The 19,711-nt window shown below is 35.7% G+C and overlaps 1 protein-coding gene across 1 annotated transcript in view; it reads right to left on the bottom strand.

The window, feature by feature from the left end:
• Positions 1–523: 523 nt before the first annotated feature.
• LOC108914862 (cationic amino acid transporter 4-like) overlaps positions 524–19,711 on the bottom strand; it is a 62,145-nt gene continuing 42,957 nt past the window's right edge. The window contains 2 exon segments of the mRNA XM_023456251.1: positions 524–642; positions 1,084–1,245. Of these exon segments, the coding sequence (XP_023312019.1) occupies positions 524–642; positions 1,084–1,245 (281 nt within the window).

Raw genomic sequence — 19,711 nt, 5'->3', positions numbered from 1 at the left:
CTGGATTACATTTTTAATCATTAAAGGCTTCAGATTATGAGGGGTACATATGTAGTGTAGTATTCGTGACAAATTTGGGATTATTCTTTCCTACCGTTTTCAAGATATTTGAAAAAAAAATTCCAACTTTTCAACACCCTGCATCTCACCAAAGAAGCACTTTAGGCAAATATTTCAAATGAAGTACCCCTACTAATTGTAAGTGTCCTATCTGCTGACGAAGTTTGTAAGCTTATTTTTGTTACACCCTGTATAATTATATACAGGGTTGGAAGCTATTGGTGAAACTCCAAATGTCAGTACTCGGCAATTAGCCAGACAATTTAATACTAACCAAATGACCACTGTATATTAATACAGGAGGATTCCAGAGGAAAGAGAAGTATTGCAGGGGTAGATTCAGGGGGTCAAAATAAGAAAAGTAAACCCATAAGTTATAGTCCAAATGTCAACTATCGTTGAAATAACTAAACATTTATTTAAAGAAATTTTAAGGTATGTTCCTCTAAATGTTCAACAACGGTTATACTTCCAACATGATGGAGCCCCTCCCCACTTTACTCTGCATACTCTGCTTTACATTTTCCTGGACGCGAGATTGGTAGAGGGAGTCCAATAAATTGGTCAGCAATGTCTCCAGACCTAAACCCACTCGATTATTTTGTTTGAGGGGTGGATGAAGTCGTTGGTGTACGAAACAAGAGTATAGACACAAGGCAAGCATTACTTAATAGCTTTATGAATGCGGCCGCTGTAGTAAGAAACAATCGCGATACTAAAAATCTTGTTATTCGCAACATCAATAGAAGACGAAACAAGTGCATTGAAGTTGATAATGGTATTTTTGAAAATGTTCTTTTACCATTTATGAAATTCCTATTTCTTAGCTTTCCTTTGATAAAATAAAAATCAATATATTTTTTTTACTGCATTTATTTCAACAATAGTTGATATTCTAGTTGATATTCGGTCATTTTGTGTAGCATTTACTTTTTTGGGGATTTCAGTTGTTCTTATGTTATGTCTGTTACGCATAAAAATTTAATATACTTATGGATATAGAACCATTTAATATAAATTTACCTATTATCATCCAAACGAAAAACCTTAGCCATGTTAACAACTTGAGATGAACCATAAATTCTATGTTACACAGGATACTTAAAGCAGGTAAAAAGGGAACCATTGGCACTTTGAATTGTAATCCATTGTTATTCTGGTGGTGTGCAGAAATTATTAATAAACCTGAAATTATGTGTATTATAAAATATTTAAAAAAATAATACAAGAAAAAGATTGTATGGTGATAAGGAAAACTTAATAAAAAATTCGCTGTTTAGTCTTATTTAGTAATGATTAATGCTCTCTATATTAAACTGAATAAATTGGTACCAATATTTTAATTGTTTGCTTAAACTAGCCGATAGAGACGCTGTAATGTGAATACATTTTATCAGTTTTGACGATTTGAGTGACGTAAATAAGTTTAGATTTTGTTCACATTTTTTACTGAATTCAAATGATTTTACTCGTGATACTTTCATAAAATATATTGTCATTTTGAAGACTTTGGATTTTTTTTCGAATAAAAACATGATTTTATCGATTTAAAATGTAGGTAAGGCAGAAAATTGTACAAATCTGATTACATATACTCGTATACATCCATCTTATTTTTATGTGTATTTTATTAAATTGCACGTTGCGTTGGAATGACTCTGAGGAAGAAGTAAATTTAATTTGATACATTTTTCAATTACAATAAGTAGGAAAAATATAGAAAAAAAAGCATATCAGAAAAGTCCAGTACTCAGCGTGTCCCACTTAAAATACATATAATATAAAAAATGGTACAATATCAAATAAAAGTCAATTTTTATTCATAATTTCAAATTATTTTCGTCATACAAGATGTCCCATTTCGTCTACCTAACTTATGTTTTTCAAATGGAACACCATATTTTATAGCATTTTTAAATTTTTTTAAGGTTGATAATCAACTATGCCTAAGTCCTATTTCGGTACTATGTTATAGTAGAACAATTTAGGAGTCTCATTTAATCGGTTTATGTGGGAAATGTTGATCTAACGCTATTAATTAGTTTTTTAATTTAATCGGAATTTAACCTAATTTTGCAACTGTTTGTATTTTACATCAGGTTCCATTTTTAAAATAAACTCGTTACTTGTTTAGACCATATTCAATAAATGTACCCTATATTCTTTAGATACAGTCCACTACAGCAATATTTCATACATTACCCACGATTGAAAACTTGAAATTCTAACACCTTAATTACTATTTTTTTATTTGAAATAAATTGTGAAAACACCATTTTATTATACATATTTAGTTTTGGTGATATTTTATTTATTATTGAATATATCAGATTTTTTTTTGTGACGAAAACGTAATTTTTTTAAACATCAGTATAATATCGACGATAATGATAAGATCTACCTTCTGTTAGCTGCTAGCATTTTTCCTTACCTAATATAATAAATAACTAATTATTGCAATCAAATCGAAATGTACACTTTCACTTGCGAGATACGACTGCCCACTGCGCTTGTGCCAGACTACCATCAGGCCACCAACTGCCTTCAACGTAATCGCCTTATAGTTCAGTCCAGTCTATGGTCTCAGCCCACTTTCAAGGTCAACGAAATATTAGATCAGAGGATTTTGTCTATCCGCAGCGAAGTCGGGTTAGTTCGAGATTTTGCCGTCCGCATATTGCAGATGGCGTTGGAGGTCGCCGAAGTTTCAAAGTTTCGCCATGCGCATATTGTAGAAGGCTGCCGCCGAAGAGTTCTTGGGATTGATCTGATGAAGTCCTGGCAATGACCAGAGTAGAATGGCAAAAGACATGTGCACTAGAGAGGCTTTGAGCGGTCGTCGGGCAAAAAAACATGCACAGTAAGGTAAAGTTGATCTTGAACGATTAAGAATATCGAAAAACTAAATTGAAAAATCTCTCTGCCATACCTGATTCTGATTGGTAGTTCTGGGTTGAATGAAAAATTTCCGACATACAACGAAAAAAAAATTGATACCTAAAAGTTAATGTTTTTCCTGAACGGCTGGGAATATCGAAGAACTAAACGAAAATCCGCCCTCCCCGCAGAACTCCTTGAAACCGGTCATTCTAAGTCGAACGCAAAAAGTTCATACGATGAAAAAAACGTGAATCATAGGCCTTCGATACCTAAAGTTGGTGTATCTCCGCTACTTCTGACTTTGGCAATTCTTCGTTGAATGTAAAAAGTCCGAATGTCATACATCGAAAAACAAAAAAAAATAAGTATAACTTTTCTCGATTTTTAAGCATGTTTAATCTGTTTACGTGACAAATATGTAGGTAAACAAAATGCAGGTGGGGGAAACTGATGGCTAGCGACCACCTGCAAGTATTAAGTTACATAGGGAATAATGATTACTTTATTTACTTGTCAGAATATACAATAAGAGTATTATTATTTACTAGCAACCCGCCCCGGCTTCGCACGGGCAATTATAAAATAGCCTATGTTACTCCGAGGAGATGTAGCTTTCGGTAAAATTGGTTGAGTAGTTTTTGAGTTAAATCGTAACAAACAAAAAATCAATCATCTTTCATCTAATTCGACCCTAATATTAATTTTAAAATAATGCACGATATATCTATATACCTAAAGACAACAAACGAAACTCAAAACTAAAAATGCAAAACCTTTAAATTTAAAACAATATAGGTAACTACCAACAATGTGAAAACAAAACGAATTAAATTAAAGTACCTATGTTCAGGATTATCAATTTTAATTAATAAGTAAGTAGTTATGTATCTAACTACCTAAAGAAAACGAACACGAAACAAACATGCGACTATGAAGTTTTAAATGATTCACAATAAGAAAAAAACAAACAAATTATTAAAACTCAATGAAATAAAAGTATGTTTGTATCTATGTATGTTCCGACTACCTAAAGACAACAAATACAAAACAAAAATGTGACCTTAAAATATCGAACGCAATTATAACTTTCCAACAACACCCAGAAAGAAAACACAGTCGTCAGTCGTCACCTTCATTCGCTCCAAGTCAGTTTATTAAAGGATCACGCGCGCGTTCTCGTTCGGCTTATTAGCTAAACAGTAGGCAAGACGGTGCGGGGGGAGGGTCGGCGATCGCATCAAGCGAAGCGAGGCGCTTGAATTTTATTCTCGCGTCCGTAATTTTTTTGCAATTACTCCTAAGATATTCATTATTATTATATATTATCATACTATATGGTGTAAAAGAATAAAATAATGTTCATGAAATGCTTAAAGCCTCCAACTGATTTAAAATGATAAGGATTAAACCGTATTTGTGTAAATAGCTTTTACTTTATCGCTTTATAATCGCCAATTTTTTAAAGTATTAAAATGGATATAGGTAGTATGTTATCTTTAACATATAGACATATGCCATCGCGAACTTTTCTGTAGGCATATATAAGAATATAAGATACACAATTCCACCATACATTGATACACTACATAAACTTTCGGACTCCCCCTCCCCTCGGACGCGAGGGGTCACGGCCTGGTCGAATCACGGCGACACGAAATTAATTTTCTCCTAAGGTATTCATTTAATTTGCATGGTGTAAAGGGAAAAAATAATCTTCATGAAATGCTCAAGCCAACTAACGTATTTAAAATGATAAGGATTAATACCGTATTTGTGTAAATAGCTTTCCAATTGCCGCTTTATAATTGCCCATTTTTTAAAGTATTAAAATGGATATAGTATGTTAGCCTTAAGAGATAGACATATGCCATCGCGGACTTTTCTGTAGACCTATATAAGATACACAATTCCACCATACATTATTTTGTTATATCTCAAAGGGTTTAGGCAGCGTTTTCGTTGAAAGCTCCCAGACGGCTTATTTTTTTCCGACACCTCCAACAAATATCGTTAATGTATTCAAAAACTTAACAAATTATATACTAAAACCTTCCTCGAGAACCACTCTATCCATTGGTGAAAACAGCATGAAAATCGGTGCAGTAGTTTTTGAGTTTATCGCGAACAGACAGACAGACAGACGCGGCGGAGGACTTTGTTTTATAATATGTAGTGATTATGTTGAAGGCAACTCATGTGTTGGTTTTTGCTTCTTGCATAAGGCTGACGTGGCAAAGTCAGTTACGGGGTTACGGATCGGTGGACATAGTGTATTGGATTATTATATTATGTGTCTCGGTTGAGAGTAGTCGTAGTATTATATGTTCATAATTAAATTGTTAAATTGCTGTTAATATACATTGTTGTGGTCTTTCCTTTATTATTAATTCTCCTGAGGACTTTTACCTAACAGTGCAGCGGCGGGATCGTGTTCATTGCTTTTCGAGGTGGCTGTGCAAGGTAATACACGAAATGCATACTTGACTGTTCTGTATGACTATAATGTGAATATATTCGTATGTATGTACATGAACTACGAATTTGGTATATAGGAAGTTATTACTTAGAAGCTAGTATACCTAGTTTCGATTTCTACATGTGTGCGGGTTGTACACAATATACTGGATACAGGATGTACGTAGGTTAAGGTTTAATGCACAGGTTGTGTAACATTTAATGTACAGGATGTACATAAGTAAATATTTAACGTACAGGGTGTACGTAGATTAAGGTTTAATACACAGGTTGTGTAACATTTAATGTACAGGATGTACATAAGTACCTAAATATTTAACGTACAGGGTGTACCTAGGCTATGGTTTAATGCACAGGTTGTGTAACATTTAATGTACAAGGTGTACATAATTTAACGTTTAACGTACAGGATGTACATATGTTAAGATTTAATGTACAGGTTGTATAACATTTGATGTACAGGGTGTACTTAATATGCATGATATAACAATTGATGTACAAGTCGTATGTACAGTGTCATGTGATGCGCAGAGTGCACGACGAATATAGTGGATAAAATACTCTTCCGACCAATATTACTCTATTCACTGATACTGTAGTTGTTAATAATTATGCATGATATTCTTGACTGCATTGTGTACAGGGTGTATGCAAGAACTCTTTTTGGAGATGTTATATGCTTAATTATTTCAAACGGGTGAGCCAAAACAACTTGCTTGGTACTGTCGTATGTGGTAGGTATTTATCTGGGATATGTTATCCTTTAAAGGTTAAACCATGGGCAGGCACCGGAGTCGTAGGAGTCCGTCATCTGGACGAAATAGCCGGAAGCGGTCTAAACTTGAGAATAGAACTTCAAAGGACAGAAGTTCTCGGCCAGAGCGAAGTGAAAGATCTAGAAGTCCCCACCGTTCTCGTATAGAAAGTTCACCTAAACCATATAGCACCTCAACGGACACTAGATTGGAGCTCCTGGAACAATTAGTAACCAGATTATAAAGAGGTGACAGCTATGGTACTGACCATCGCGAACAACCTTTACGAAACCTGGAAATTCCAACAATCAGTCCGAAAAATGGATCATGAAAATAGAGTAGTTAGCTAATATCAACGGATGGGACGAGAAAACTACTATCTATCACATGCAAAGTCAACTAGGGGGACTTGCAAGAAGTTGGCATAACGGTCTCCATTCTTATAACTTGAATTGGCAAGAGTGGAAATCCTTGAATACAACAACGTTTCCATCTCATTATGATTACGCAACTCGGCTGAAAGATATGCTTCAACGGACCAAGATGCCAAATGAGTCATGGGAGAAATTTTATTTAAAAAAAATGGAATTGATACAGGCTTGTGAAATTACTGGAAAAACGGCAGTATCATGTGTGATTGATGGAATAATAGACCAAAACGTGAAAACTGGCGCTAAGGCAGGGAGGTATTCGACACCAGAAGAGCTATACTCTGAATACCTTACAACCCTCCCTTCTGGTTCAGGTACCCTCAATACTTCGAGTCGATCTACATTCAATGGTGCGAACAGAAAACATTTTACACACAGCAAAACAAACCAAAAGAACAAACCGAACCCTAGTATGAAATGTTATAATTGCCAAGAAACAGGACATCCGTATTTTAAGTGTCCTAGACGAAAAATAAAATGCTTTAGTTGTAATTAGTTTGGTCACACTAAAGAAAACTGCGATAAGAAGGCCAAGTCGGTATTAACATGTACAAATAATAATTCCAATGAATGTTACTTCATCAATTGCAAAGTAAACGGGAAAACCATGAAGGCATTTGTGGACACGGGATGTTCGGCTGTGATAATTAGAAAAGAAAATGCTGAACATGCTGGGTTATCCTGGACCCCTACCACCATGATACTCCATGGATATAACAATGGGATAGCCATTGTACTGGGACTGACTTCCATACATCTCTCCATAGATCTAGCTTCAGATGAAGTTGAAATTCTTGTTGTGGATAACCATGTTCAAGCTATATCAATAATAGTTGGTCAATCATTCATCAACAAGAAGAATAGACTCCTTTTGGCGCAAAATAACACCGTTACAATTCTATGACGTTAACTGTGGGCAGGGAGCTATACAATTAACTTATTTGTTCATATCAATAGAGCTGCGGAGTTAGGTTATAAATGATATAGGTTAAATAAACACTTAGGTACGAAATAATGTGCGCACGTGTTTCATAAACAAATCCAAACAAGTCCAAGGAGCAATGTAACGTCATAGCGACCAAAATCACGTTCTTTGTAGAAACAATGTTCAAAGGAGTTATGTTCCGAACTATATCCGACGCTGTGTGATGGTGGAAGTGAAGCCAAGTATGAGACTGGCAGACGTTTTAGATCTCAGTTGCCAGCCAAGTTGTTATCGTCTCCGTAGTCAAGATACGGCGATGCGTCAATAGTTGTTATTATAAACCTCGTTTTTTTGTTTTTGTTATCCTTAAAGCATACATCCGTATCTGTACTCATTACCTTGTTAAATAAATATAAAATAAAAAATACAGTCCACTCCACACGTTGCATCCCTGGTAGCAAAATCTTGCACAACACACTTATACAAGACTGTTGTGTACTTACTGCTGAAATCAGCATCAGGTTTACTGCAAGATTCATTGTACAATTATTTTGATCAAAGCTTCCAATGGATTTGATTCAGGGCACTTGAGCACAAAGGGGCAAATTAAAGCAAGTGACTATGTTGCAGACTTACATTAGAATTAAGTAAGACATACACATTGTACTTGACTTATACTAATTCATCCCTTTGGACTCAAGTACTTTTGGTTAAGTCTGGTGCAAGTATTGTAAAAGTATCTTGCATAAGAAACGATATAAATTTCATCAATAGACACAAAACAATCTGACACAATTTAGCTATTTCAAGTAAACTTGAAACAACTTGTATTAGAATTGCACACGATTGTGCTACCCGGGATGGTTCTTCGAGCTGGATTGAAGGTCAATAACGATAACAATACAAAAATTACGAAATACGATAGAAGTCAGAAGATAGAAGTTACCAGGCGAGACGCGACGTCTTCAACTTGCACTTTTACCCTCAAAAAACGAGCAAGGTCAGTCCTTTCCATTTACAGGACTCCAATTGAGTATCGCACTATTTATTATTACCTTTAAGGTCTTGTCATCTCACAATTGTTTACACGGAAAGAGAAATAAAACAAGAAAATTAATACGGCTAGAATATTGTCAGTATTTACAGTTTCATTTACGTTTACGTGTATTACAGTCGTGCTTACAGTAACATTGTCAAGCAAAGTAAAATTCTAATTTGTGCAACAAAAGAGGAGGTTTTAAAAACCTTGACAAAGAAACGTGCGTCATTTAAATCAAAGTTGGCAATTTTTGAAAAATACGTTGAGGGGTTTGAAGGCGATCAAATAATCACAGAGCTTACAGAACGTTCTAAGGCCATTGAATTAGAACAACGAATACGAAACATTGAGTCATTAATTATAAATTTCGAGGAAGTTCAGAAATTATATTCTATAAAATTACCCGAAATTGAGTTAAATTTGATGGAACATACGAGACATGGATGGAATTTCGCGATGTTTGAATTGTTGATTCATGATAATGCCCAAATTAGTAATATTCAAAAATTCCATTATTTACCCGCAACATTAGTGGATACAGCGCCTCAAGTAATTCAATCGCTTGAATTTACTGCCAATAATTACATTATTACGTGGAATACTTTATGCGATAGATTTAATAATAAACAGCTTTTAACTCTAATCATATTCGTGCAATTTTCAACAGGGAATGCATTGTGGGCTCGTCAGCCAATAAAATTCGATATTTATACGAAAATTTGTTTAAACATTTAATACCCTTAGTCAATTAGGCGAACCCACACACTCATGGGACACTTTATTGATCTATATAATGACTAGCAAGCTCGACAAGAATACGACCCACGAATGGGAACAACAAGACGCTAATCATAGTTTTACCACATTGAAAGATTTCATGGAATTTCTTAAGAGACGTGCCAATTTATTATTTATTTATTTTTATCAATTAAGGATCGTAGGTATATCCAGAATTAAAGCATTACAGTTATGTCCCAACTGTTTTAGACGAAATCAGGAGCTTAAGGATTGTAAATGGTATAACCACCTAGATAAAAAAATTGGTAATTTTATCCAAAGGTGGTTACGGTTTCTCCGACTGCTCAGTTGATCTCAGGGGTCGGTTGATTTCCTCACCTATTATCGATTTTCTCATTAGGTACAGAGAAAAGTTAAAAGTGATTTGAGCGCCACTGTGTTTTTGTGACAAATCCAGAAACCTTTAAAACAAGCTGTTCTATGGTATCGGTAGCTAAGATTGGGAAAAACTTCTAAAAACAATTTACTTGGCCTCACAAAAATGACACTTGACAATGGGATGATACAATTTTCTGGCCTTTACAAAATTTTGAGTCTGACCTCCGTGGATCTGCGAACTTAACTTCCAGTCCAATGCCCTTAGTGGGAAAGCTGCAGCGATGATGGTCAGGTGACTATCCGCTATCCTCCCAGTTACGTAACGGTATGATCAATGGAAAGCAGATCCAACACCGTCTGGTTTCTAGTGCTGCTTTGTTGGACACAGCGACGTAAAGGCTGTGCACAGCTGTACAGTCCTCTTGGATGGTCAGGCAGGTAGATACAAGGAAAAAGAGAATTGTATTAGGCTCAGACTAAAGTTGTAAAAATTGACAAGTGTTGTAAAGCGAATGGCAGATATGTAAAGGCTGGTCTATTTTCGATGGGAATTCAGGGTATTTCAGAAACTACTAAAGATATGATAAATCTGACACCACGTTCTCGAGCTCGATTTTCATGGCAAACTCGACTGTCAGATCGGAAATTTGCTATCTTCATTTGTTTCTAAGTTACAGGGCGTTTTTCGTTATTGTGACACTTTTTAACATGTCTGTATCTCAGCTGTTAAATAAGTTAGAGTTAAAGTGAAAACTGCTCAAGACTAATTCTTTGGCCTAGAATTGAGTGCCGGTATTAGATTTTTAGTATATCTTAAGATTTCAGAGTTAGGACCCAAAGTTATATTTTTTTAAATGGAAATCGTAGCTGACCATGGCCTAAAAAATAGAGATTTTTTCCGCTTTTCAGCAATATATCACATGCTATAGTTATTTTTACAAACATGGGAGATACGGGCTGTTTTATATATAAATTATATTTTTTTTTCCTTTATAATATGACCGCCTATGAAAATACAGATAAAACTATAATTCTTACTTTTACAAAAGTCATATCTGTTGTAAAAATATAACATTTATTTTAATTGCACAACATATACTCGTGTGATAACATAATACTAACGAAATTTTAGGAGATAAGTGGATAGGAACAAACGGACCGATCAGATGGCCAGCTAGGTTACCTGGCTTGAGTCTGTTGGACTTTTTCCTTTGAGGTTTTCAAAAAGACATTATATTTAAAATTCATTTTAATAATATTTCAAATACCTATACATTTAATGAATGCTACCCGAAGCGTTGCCAGAAAATGCGTGAAAAGTATGACAGTTGAGGGACGGCAATTTGAACATTTAGCTGTCATTTTTAAAAGTTTTTATTTACTTGCTATTGTTTAATTTACGTTTAATATTGTAACTTCAGTTGAAGTGGAATAAAAATTTGAAAACTCTTATCTTTTCTTATCTGTAATAAATATTTTAAATAAGCGTCATATTTTTACAACAGATATGAGTTTTGTAAAAGTAAGAATTATAGTTTTGTATGTATTTTCATAGCCAGCCATATTAAAATGTAAAAAAGGATCGAATTTATATATAAAACAACCCGTATATTCTGTGTTTGGAAAAATAACTATAGCATGTGGTATATTGCTGCATAACCAGCTACGATTTCCATTTAAAAAATTATAACTTTGGGTCATAACTCCGGAATCTTAAGTCCTACTAAAAATCTAATACCGGCATTCAATTCTACGCCAAAGAATTAGTCTTGAGCAGTTTTCACTTTAACTTTAACTTATTTAACAGCTGAGATACAGACATGTCCAAAAGTGTCACAATAACGAGAAACTCAGAAACAAATGAAGATAGCAAATTTTTGATTTGACTGTTGAGTTTTCTATGAAAGTCGAGCTCGAGAACGTGGTGTCAGATTTATCATATCTTTAGTAGTTTCTGAGATACCCTGAAATCCCATCGAAAATGGACCAGCCTGTACAGAGTGATTTATGGTCCAAGTAAGTTCAAAAGTGATTGATCTAATAAAATTTGACTTAATGATAATATTGTAATATTTGTGTTGTGAGTTATTTCATTTAAGTTATGTTTTACTTGAATGAATGTGGAGAAAATTAATAAGACAACCTTCTTGGACTCTAGTATAATAATTTATTCTCTCTACCTATCACGGTTGAACCATGTCCTACATTAAAATTTTGCCAATTCAACAATTAACAGTTTAAGTTTAAAACATTAAAACTACTCTTACACTACACCTTCCCCGAAAAATTTTTTTTTGTTAATTGACTGTAGAAAGTTACTTATCCAAATCAAACCTTTTCCTTAATTTAACACAATAAAAAAAGTACAATTTTTAAAATAAAATTGAAATAATAAAAAAAAATTGTACACTATGTCTGTACTCTGAACGTTCAGGTATAGCATTAATATTACTTATAATATGGCTTAGTTGGCTTAGTTCTATTATAAATTACCACTTCATTAGAGTTTTTTGTTATTTTTACATTCGGAGATAGTTCTTCTACCACCACGTAAGGACCATCAAATAAAGGGGTTAGTTTATTACTCGTTTCACTTTTCACTAGGACTATATCACCTTTCTTATATTTAATAGAGTTTGTAAACTTATCATAATTACATTTTCTTTTTTCTTTACTTAATAATACATTATTTCTAGCGTCATTATGAGCTATTTGTAATCTATACTTTAATTCTAATGGATAGTTGTCAAAGCTATATAAAGGATCTAATGTGTGACTTAAATTACTTGGGATGTTGCATACTTTTCCGAAAACTAACTCGAATGGAGTATACTTTATTTCCGTGTGAACAGTTGTATTATATGCAAAACACCAGTACGGCAACCAAGTACTCCAACAAGCGGTGTGCTTCTGTGTTTGCATCCTTAAATAAGCTCCTAGGACTCCTATGCTTTCATGATGGTAAGATGTTGAATTAATTTTGTTAATATTTAATAATCGACAGATTTCAGTCATTGTTTCTGACATAAATTCCGTTCCTTTATCTGTAGCGATTTCTTGCACTATTCCGTAGCGTAATAAAAAATTATCTACTAATCTTTTGGCTATTATTACAGAATCTTTAGGTTTTAAAGGATAAGCTTTTACAAATTTTGTTAATTCGCATTGAAGTGTTAGTATATAAGAATTGTCATTCACATCTTTATCTAAAGGAAAAGGACCTACAACGTCAAGAAAAATTTTTTGAAACGACGTTGTCGCGGTAGATGTGTTTTCCATTGGTTCTTTTATACTCTTGCAATATTTGTATCTCTGGCAGTCGTCACATTTTTTCACAAAGTAATATTTTTTAATATTAGGTATTTCGCTGCTGCGCGGGTAAAAGCGGTTGTCAAAAATTGTTTAAAATTGGAGAAATCAGTTTCAAGTTTTCAAGTAAAGTTATCAATTAATTGCGACTTTTATGCAAATGATATAATTGTCAAATTTTCTCTGTCTCACTTATTTAAAAGTACTATGCCTAAGGTATAACAATATTAAAAAAAAGTTACTACTTAAAAACATTTTTGATATGACATCTCATTTTACATAATTAGTTTTATTTACTATTTAAGACTTAGCCCTATATGAACTTGTACGGAAAACTACAAACTTACAATGAAATAAAAGTTTATTAACAATAATAATATAAATGAACAAATAAGAAAAAAAACACATTTAAATTTTAGTCCTCCACTGTCAGAAAGGACATCCATTGTATGTTGATCTGTGATCAAGTTTCTGTAAAAACCTCTTAGGGTCTCTGAAATGTAAGGCAGCATGTCCAGGATATGCTGCTTTTTTTCAACAGAGATTGGTACTGGCCCTTTGTACGACTTTGCTGGTTTTAAAATTTGTTCCTGTTTCCCTCTTCTTGCAAAATCCACCTTCTTAAAGGGTTCATTCTCATCGAATTTTGTTTTGAATAAAAAATAATGATTACCCTTTTCATATCTTAGCCATCTGAAATCCCTCCAATTGATTTTATTTCCATCTATGTCAGTCTTACGATTTATTAAAGCTCCATTGAATAGACCAGAAAAGTTATAAAAGTTGTCTCTTTCCAATTCTTTTACTATAAACGGTATTTTTTTGTTTGACGTATCAAATTTGCCCAGTCATGAGGATGCTCGACTTGCCCATTAAATTTCTTTTTTTGTGTTTCAATTAAACTGTGGTCGGTGTCACATTCCATGTGAGTATGTCCCGAAATCAGAAACTTGTGGTCAATAACTTGTAAATATTTTGAATCTTACAAAGCAACCATGCCCATCGCGGCAACGTGGCTGTTTTTATTTTGGCCGCCACAACAATCGGAATACATTGTTACATGTGTAACATTTTCGTCCAAATCCTTTGTTAGAAATTCGTAGAGACATGAACCGATTTCATTACCTCCTCGTTTGGTCATAGCTTCGTGCCAGATATAGCAGTATGCTTGGCTAGTATCGCAAACATGAATTGTTAAGGGCCCCATATTATTTAAATAGTGTTTTCCGCAAAGACACATAATTTCAAACATTTAATAACTGAATAATCTAGAGTTTATTAAATAATAGGAATGTTATGTCATGCCACCTGAGTATTTTCAAAGACGCCGCAGTAAAACGAATAAACAGGTGCAAAAAACGATCAAACCATCAGTTTTAGGTACTGAAATCTACGAAAATACTAACTTTTTTATATATAACTCCACATGAAAATATTCTTATAACATTTACTTGCTTAGTCCTACATATAAAATTGTTTACTTTTATTTAAAAGTACGTGAAAATAATTCTTAAAATGTGGGGTTAGGATAACAGAAAACGCATGTTTTACAAACGCTTTTTTTTAGTTATTATTTTATGTGGGTAAATTTAAATGGTAACAATGAATAAACAAAACATCAAGGATTTTATTTTTGTGCTTACTTTTGTTCTACACGTTTTACTTTTCACTATTTCAGTACCTAAAAACGCCAGAAATTTCACTATTTCTCGGCCGGGAATATGGCCACCTTAAGTCAAATGTCCATAGTTGTCGTTTATAAAATGCAAGTTTTTGATATCAGGTGTAGGTAGACACTGTTGAAGGTCGAAAGTTAAAGTGATCTAGGGTGTAGTGAGAGGGTAGATATTTTTTGCTGGAATCTCTCCTAGTGTAATGACTTTCATATAACGGTATAGAAAGTATGTGATTACGAGCATTCTCAATATCTTCATCACGTGTTTTCATTTTATTACTGTGATTACCTCTTTGATCCAAAGTTATTATACCGGAAATAACAGCCCGTTTTTTGTTTGAAACAGTTTCAATAAGCTTATTGCTGATGTCAAAGGTCTTAACAAAACAACTTTTACAAACTCTCAAATTGGAACCATGAGCTTGTAAGTAGTACAACAAAATTGATTGACGATATGTTTGCTTCTCCGCATCATTAGAGCGAATACGACCAGTCTTTTTGTCTTTAATCTCTATCAGATCAGATATATATTGTATTCTCCGGTTATAACTATTCATTGCCCAAAAATTCGTAAAAATATTTTGTCTTGTTTCCTGAGGTATTTTTTCGATGCAACGATTCCTACACATTTTCAGTGATTTAAGAGTTTTTTCTCGTATAAATTTTCCTTTTATCTAGAAGACATCTAGAAAACCATTAAAATTTAACAGAGAAGGTGTATAATTTATTTAAAAACTAATTATGTAGACTACGCGTAATATACATAATTGCAAAATTAATTTCCTTAATATAATATGACAATTACGCGGTAAGTAGTCAAATTTTACTGTGTAAGCCATTTGCGCCATTAACTTATTACATTTATTTTATCAACTGTACACCATATGTCACGGGAAGTGGAACATATAGAAACAATTAAAATACATTTCTGGAAAAATAATTACTTTTCACAAACACTTTATCATTGCTGTTACAGCTAAGGCATTTTTAACTTGATATTTTTGTCATGTTATAGCTATTTTTGCCGTGGTCGGTATCGGACAACATTCGCATTGTAAAATTTAAATAAATGTTAGATCCGTTTTTTTAAATTGTAACAATGCGTCTTTCAATTTAAAAATGACATATTTCGCTCGAAAAAAATGGCAAAATGAAATATTTACATTATACAGAGCGTTCATAAATGATTACAAGTCACGTGACCGTCGAGCTTAGACAACCAACATTGCACGATCGGTATCGTCAACTAAAAATCCCTAAATCTTACCGTTATCGATATTAATGATTCGTTTACAACGAACAATGACAAACCGTTGCTTTTACGCTCGAGATAATGCGATAGCTATTCGTTGAATAAAATGTAATTTAAAAAAAATTATATTCAACACCCCGTATCTCGGAAACGAAGTCTTCTATGACATATGTTTATAGGAACTTTTCTTTTTAAAAACATGTGTTCTATCTCCTGTTAAAGTTTGTCTACAAAAAACTGACTCACCCTGTATACACGGAGAAAGGGAGATATGCATACACCTATCCTGCACTTATATTCAGCACCGTGCTATGAAATCGTTAGCTTCAAACCTACACATAGGATCGCTTTGGGCCCATGACAACTTTTGCTCAGGAAGGTGAGAGCTATCTCATATTTCAATTTCAGCCGTTTTGACCGAAAGCCATTTTCCATAAGGTTTGTGCGGGGTCCTTTGCTTATTCATTACATTCTCGAAAAAACTGACTTAGGTCATTACGAGAAATATTACTATTTTTACTCGAGGTACCAGGTAACCTACTTTGAATATTGCCTTATTCGTCGTTTTTAATGACATACACATTTCCTGGTCTAGGTCTCTGATTCGACCGTCGACCTTTAGCGCTTCCGCTAAAATGGTGACGCGAGCGTCTTGCTCTGCCCCTGTTACCATTTTCATAATTTTGTGGATTTTTGTTAAATTGTCTAGACCTAAAATTTGAATTGGAATATTGATACGATTGAAACCTTCTTTGTCCTTGCTTGTAATGATTAAAACGTATGGAATTTGCAAATTTTCCGCGATTGGTAATAGTCATAATTTGAGACTGGTTACATTGTGATATTTCCTAATCTTGTGCTACTCGTATGGCTTCACGTAATGAAGAAAAATTTCTGGTGTCGAGTTCTTTGATCATTGTGTAGTATTTGATCGACATGGGCCCTCGGTGGAGACATCGGAAGTTCGAATCGAGCCCCACGTTGGTCACCATGTCGAGTTCTTTGATCGGAATTGCCTAAGATTTGAGAATTATGAGGAGAATTGACAACATGGGCTCGCCGCGAAGACGTCGAAGCAGGACTTCAAGCCCCACGTCGAGCGCCATGTCGTGGAATACGATCTGAAGGTTGTGTTTGGTCGGCATGGGTCCTCAATGGAGACATCGGGAGTTCTAATCGAGCTCCACGTTGGAAACCATGTCGCAACCTATGATCTGGGATGTCAGTTCCCTTGACCGGGTTCCGCGGCAAAAACGCATGGAGTTTGCGGGGATCGTCACTATCGACGCCAGGTCGTAGTATATTCTCCGATGGCTGCAGTCGGTGGTGGATATGACCTACAGACGTAGTGTCTAGGACACGAGCTCGCGGGGGAGATCTCGACGAAGAATGTCGAGCCCCACGCTGAGCGCCGTATCGGGTTAGACTTTCTAAATATGGACCACTTAGGCGGTGATCGTACAAGAATTGTTTTGATAAAAAAGGCCGGCTTCGTCACCTACGACGTGGTCGGCTAAGGGGTTTTCGCTTACCATGGCACCCGAACGCGATGCGCATTGCTCCCGCTGGATACCATTTCGTGAAAAAGCTGAATAAACTGTAACGTCGTCGCCGACGGCTCCACGTTCCGGGACACCCGATATCGGAGGTAGGCCGGTTGTTACGGTTTAATTTTGCGGTAGCGTAAATCATCACAATAGCGCTTAATCGCATTGTATCACCTTCTTTGATTACCTCCTATATGGTTCCTCGCGCCTGCCGCGGTCGAATTTCGGCCACCCGTATGCTTAATCCGTTTTCAATTCGCGACAGTGGTACCACGGCCACCGAAAGGAATCTCTCCGTCGCGCGGTGTTCGCTCCGTCTCCCTCCCCCCACCAATTTCTCGTTTTCCGTTTTGATTCTTGCTGTGACTGTCAAAAGCGAAATGGCTGCATGAAGTTTGATGGAAAATTTGTGCGTTATTTGAAGCATCCGCAAGGGATACTTTTTCATCTTGGTTCAAAATAATTCTCCAGTGTAGTGTGGTTGACTGAATACCGTATTTTCTCGTTTGATGGAGAATGAAACTATTTTGGGAAATAGACAGCACATTTCGACTTTACGAGCTGAAGGTACAGAAGTTGAGCCCGTTTTATTAATCGAAGCTATCAGTTCCCGTCAGTAGAAGGCCATCGTCGAGATTGGAGGTTCGACCTCCCTTTTGTGGAAAAAAAAACCCTTAGTAAAAAGGTAATTTTTCTTCTCATTATTTTCACCTAGTTATACAGAGCATGCAGTGTTCTCGTGATTTAGTTTTACCGTTATTACAACCGTATTTCTATACAGGGTTTTTTTTGTTTGGTTCCCCTTTTATCACCTCCGTCCTTTGGGATTGTATTTTCTGCCTCCCCACTTCGGCTGTGACGAGCTCTATTGTTGTTTGCGGAACCCCTGCTTGGTGAGCAACTACCCATACGCCCCACGTGGTTTGGTGGACCTTGGCGTGGACGTCCTTCGATTTAGACAGCTAGAACTTTACCCCTCGATACCGAGACAAGGCGACCCTGTACCAGTAACACCCCAGCAGTCATACCGAGTGAAAAACTAATAAGTATAGCGAGTAGTTAAGATTTCGTTGGCAACGTCGTGTTAATCTACTGTTTGTTCCATTACATGCATTATTTGCCATTATTTACACATACAGAGTGTCTATCTTGCAAGACTCTCTCGTTAATTTACTGTTTGCCCCATTATATTTGTTATTATTTACACATACAGAGTGTCGGTTTAGCGGGACTCTCTCTCGTTGCTTTACTGTTTGTTCATTATATGCATTAATTGTCATTATTTACACATACAGAGTGTCTATCGAGCGAGACTCTCTCGTTACTTTACTATTTGATCATTATATGCATTATTTGTCATTATTTACACCTACAGTGTCTACCTTACGAGGCCCTCCCTCTAATTAACCGTTTGTTATATTCCCTTTATCATTTACCACGATTTACATATACAGAGTGATCATTCTACGAGGCTCTCTCGTTATTTAACAGTTGTATATCCTATTTATTATTCACTAATAAATTGTTTGTTGGGGATTGCCTAGTTTTATTTCTCGAACAAGGAATACTCTTGAATAACTGTCTCAGCTCAAGCTTTAGTTTTTTTTGTGTTTATTTAGAGTCATTGTCTCGTCTGGGGAATTGGCTGGCCACTGGCAGGTAAAACGACCCTGAGGAAATTTAGCGAACGAGCTAGTCTATACTAGGTCCTCCGGGCAGACCTAGGATTTGACTTAATTTTTTTTTACTACACTCTTTTGCCCAGTGTAGAACCTCCCCTATAGGGAGTCGTAGCACGCTATCGGGGCCGGACCGCGAACCGTGGTTGGACTCATGGGATTCCCCGGACCCTACCAGTGGGTACGTAAGTTGAACCTCGTCCCGAGTATCTGTGGGTGATCCACTTCGTTGTAACTCATGAGTGCTACTCGGCTCCGTGAGTGCGCCGTGAGGGGTGGTCGAGGTGGTATCAGTAACCCGCGTAGCAGCGGACCTCAACGCGTACGGCGCTGTGGCTGCGCCGTGCCGCGTACTTCCGCGAGCTACCACCTTCGGTCACTCAGGCTCTTCACGCAGCATCGAGATAACGTTGGGGAAGGAGGCCATTTCCTCTTTCACCCCGAATGTCGAGAGATCTTTCGCCGGCAAACAGGTGTGAGGGCAGTCCGTGTGACCGCTGGTCTCTCCGATTTGGGACGAGGTCTCGTCCAGCTCAGTCTTGATCATACTCACACGATCTAATTTATT

Source organism: Anoplophora glabripennis, unplaced genomic scaffold, assembly GCF_000390285.2.
Source record: "Anoplophora glabripennis isolate ALB-LARVAE unplaced genomic scaffold, Agla_2.0 scaffold1227, whole genome shotgun sequence".
Lineage (NCBI taxonomy): Eukaryota > Metazoa > Arthropoda > Insecta > Coleoptera > Cerambycidae > Anoplophora > Anoplophora glabripennis.
Note: the sequence above shows the minus strand (reverse complement) of the source record. Positions and strands in the feature narration are given on the sequence as shown.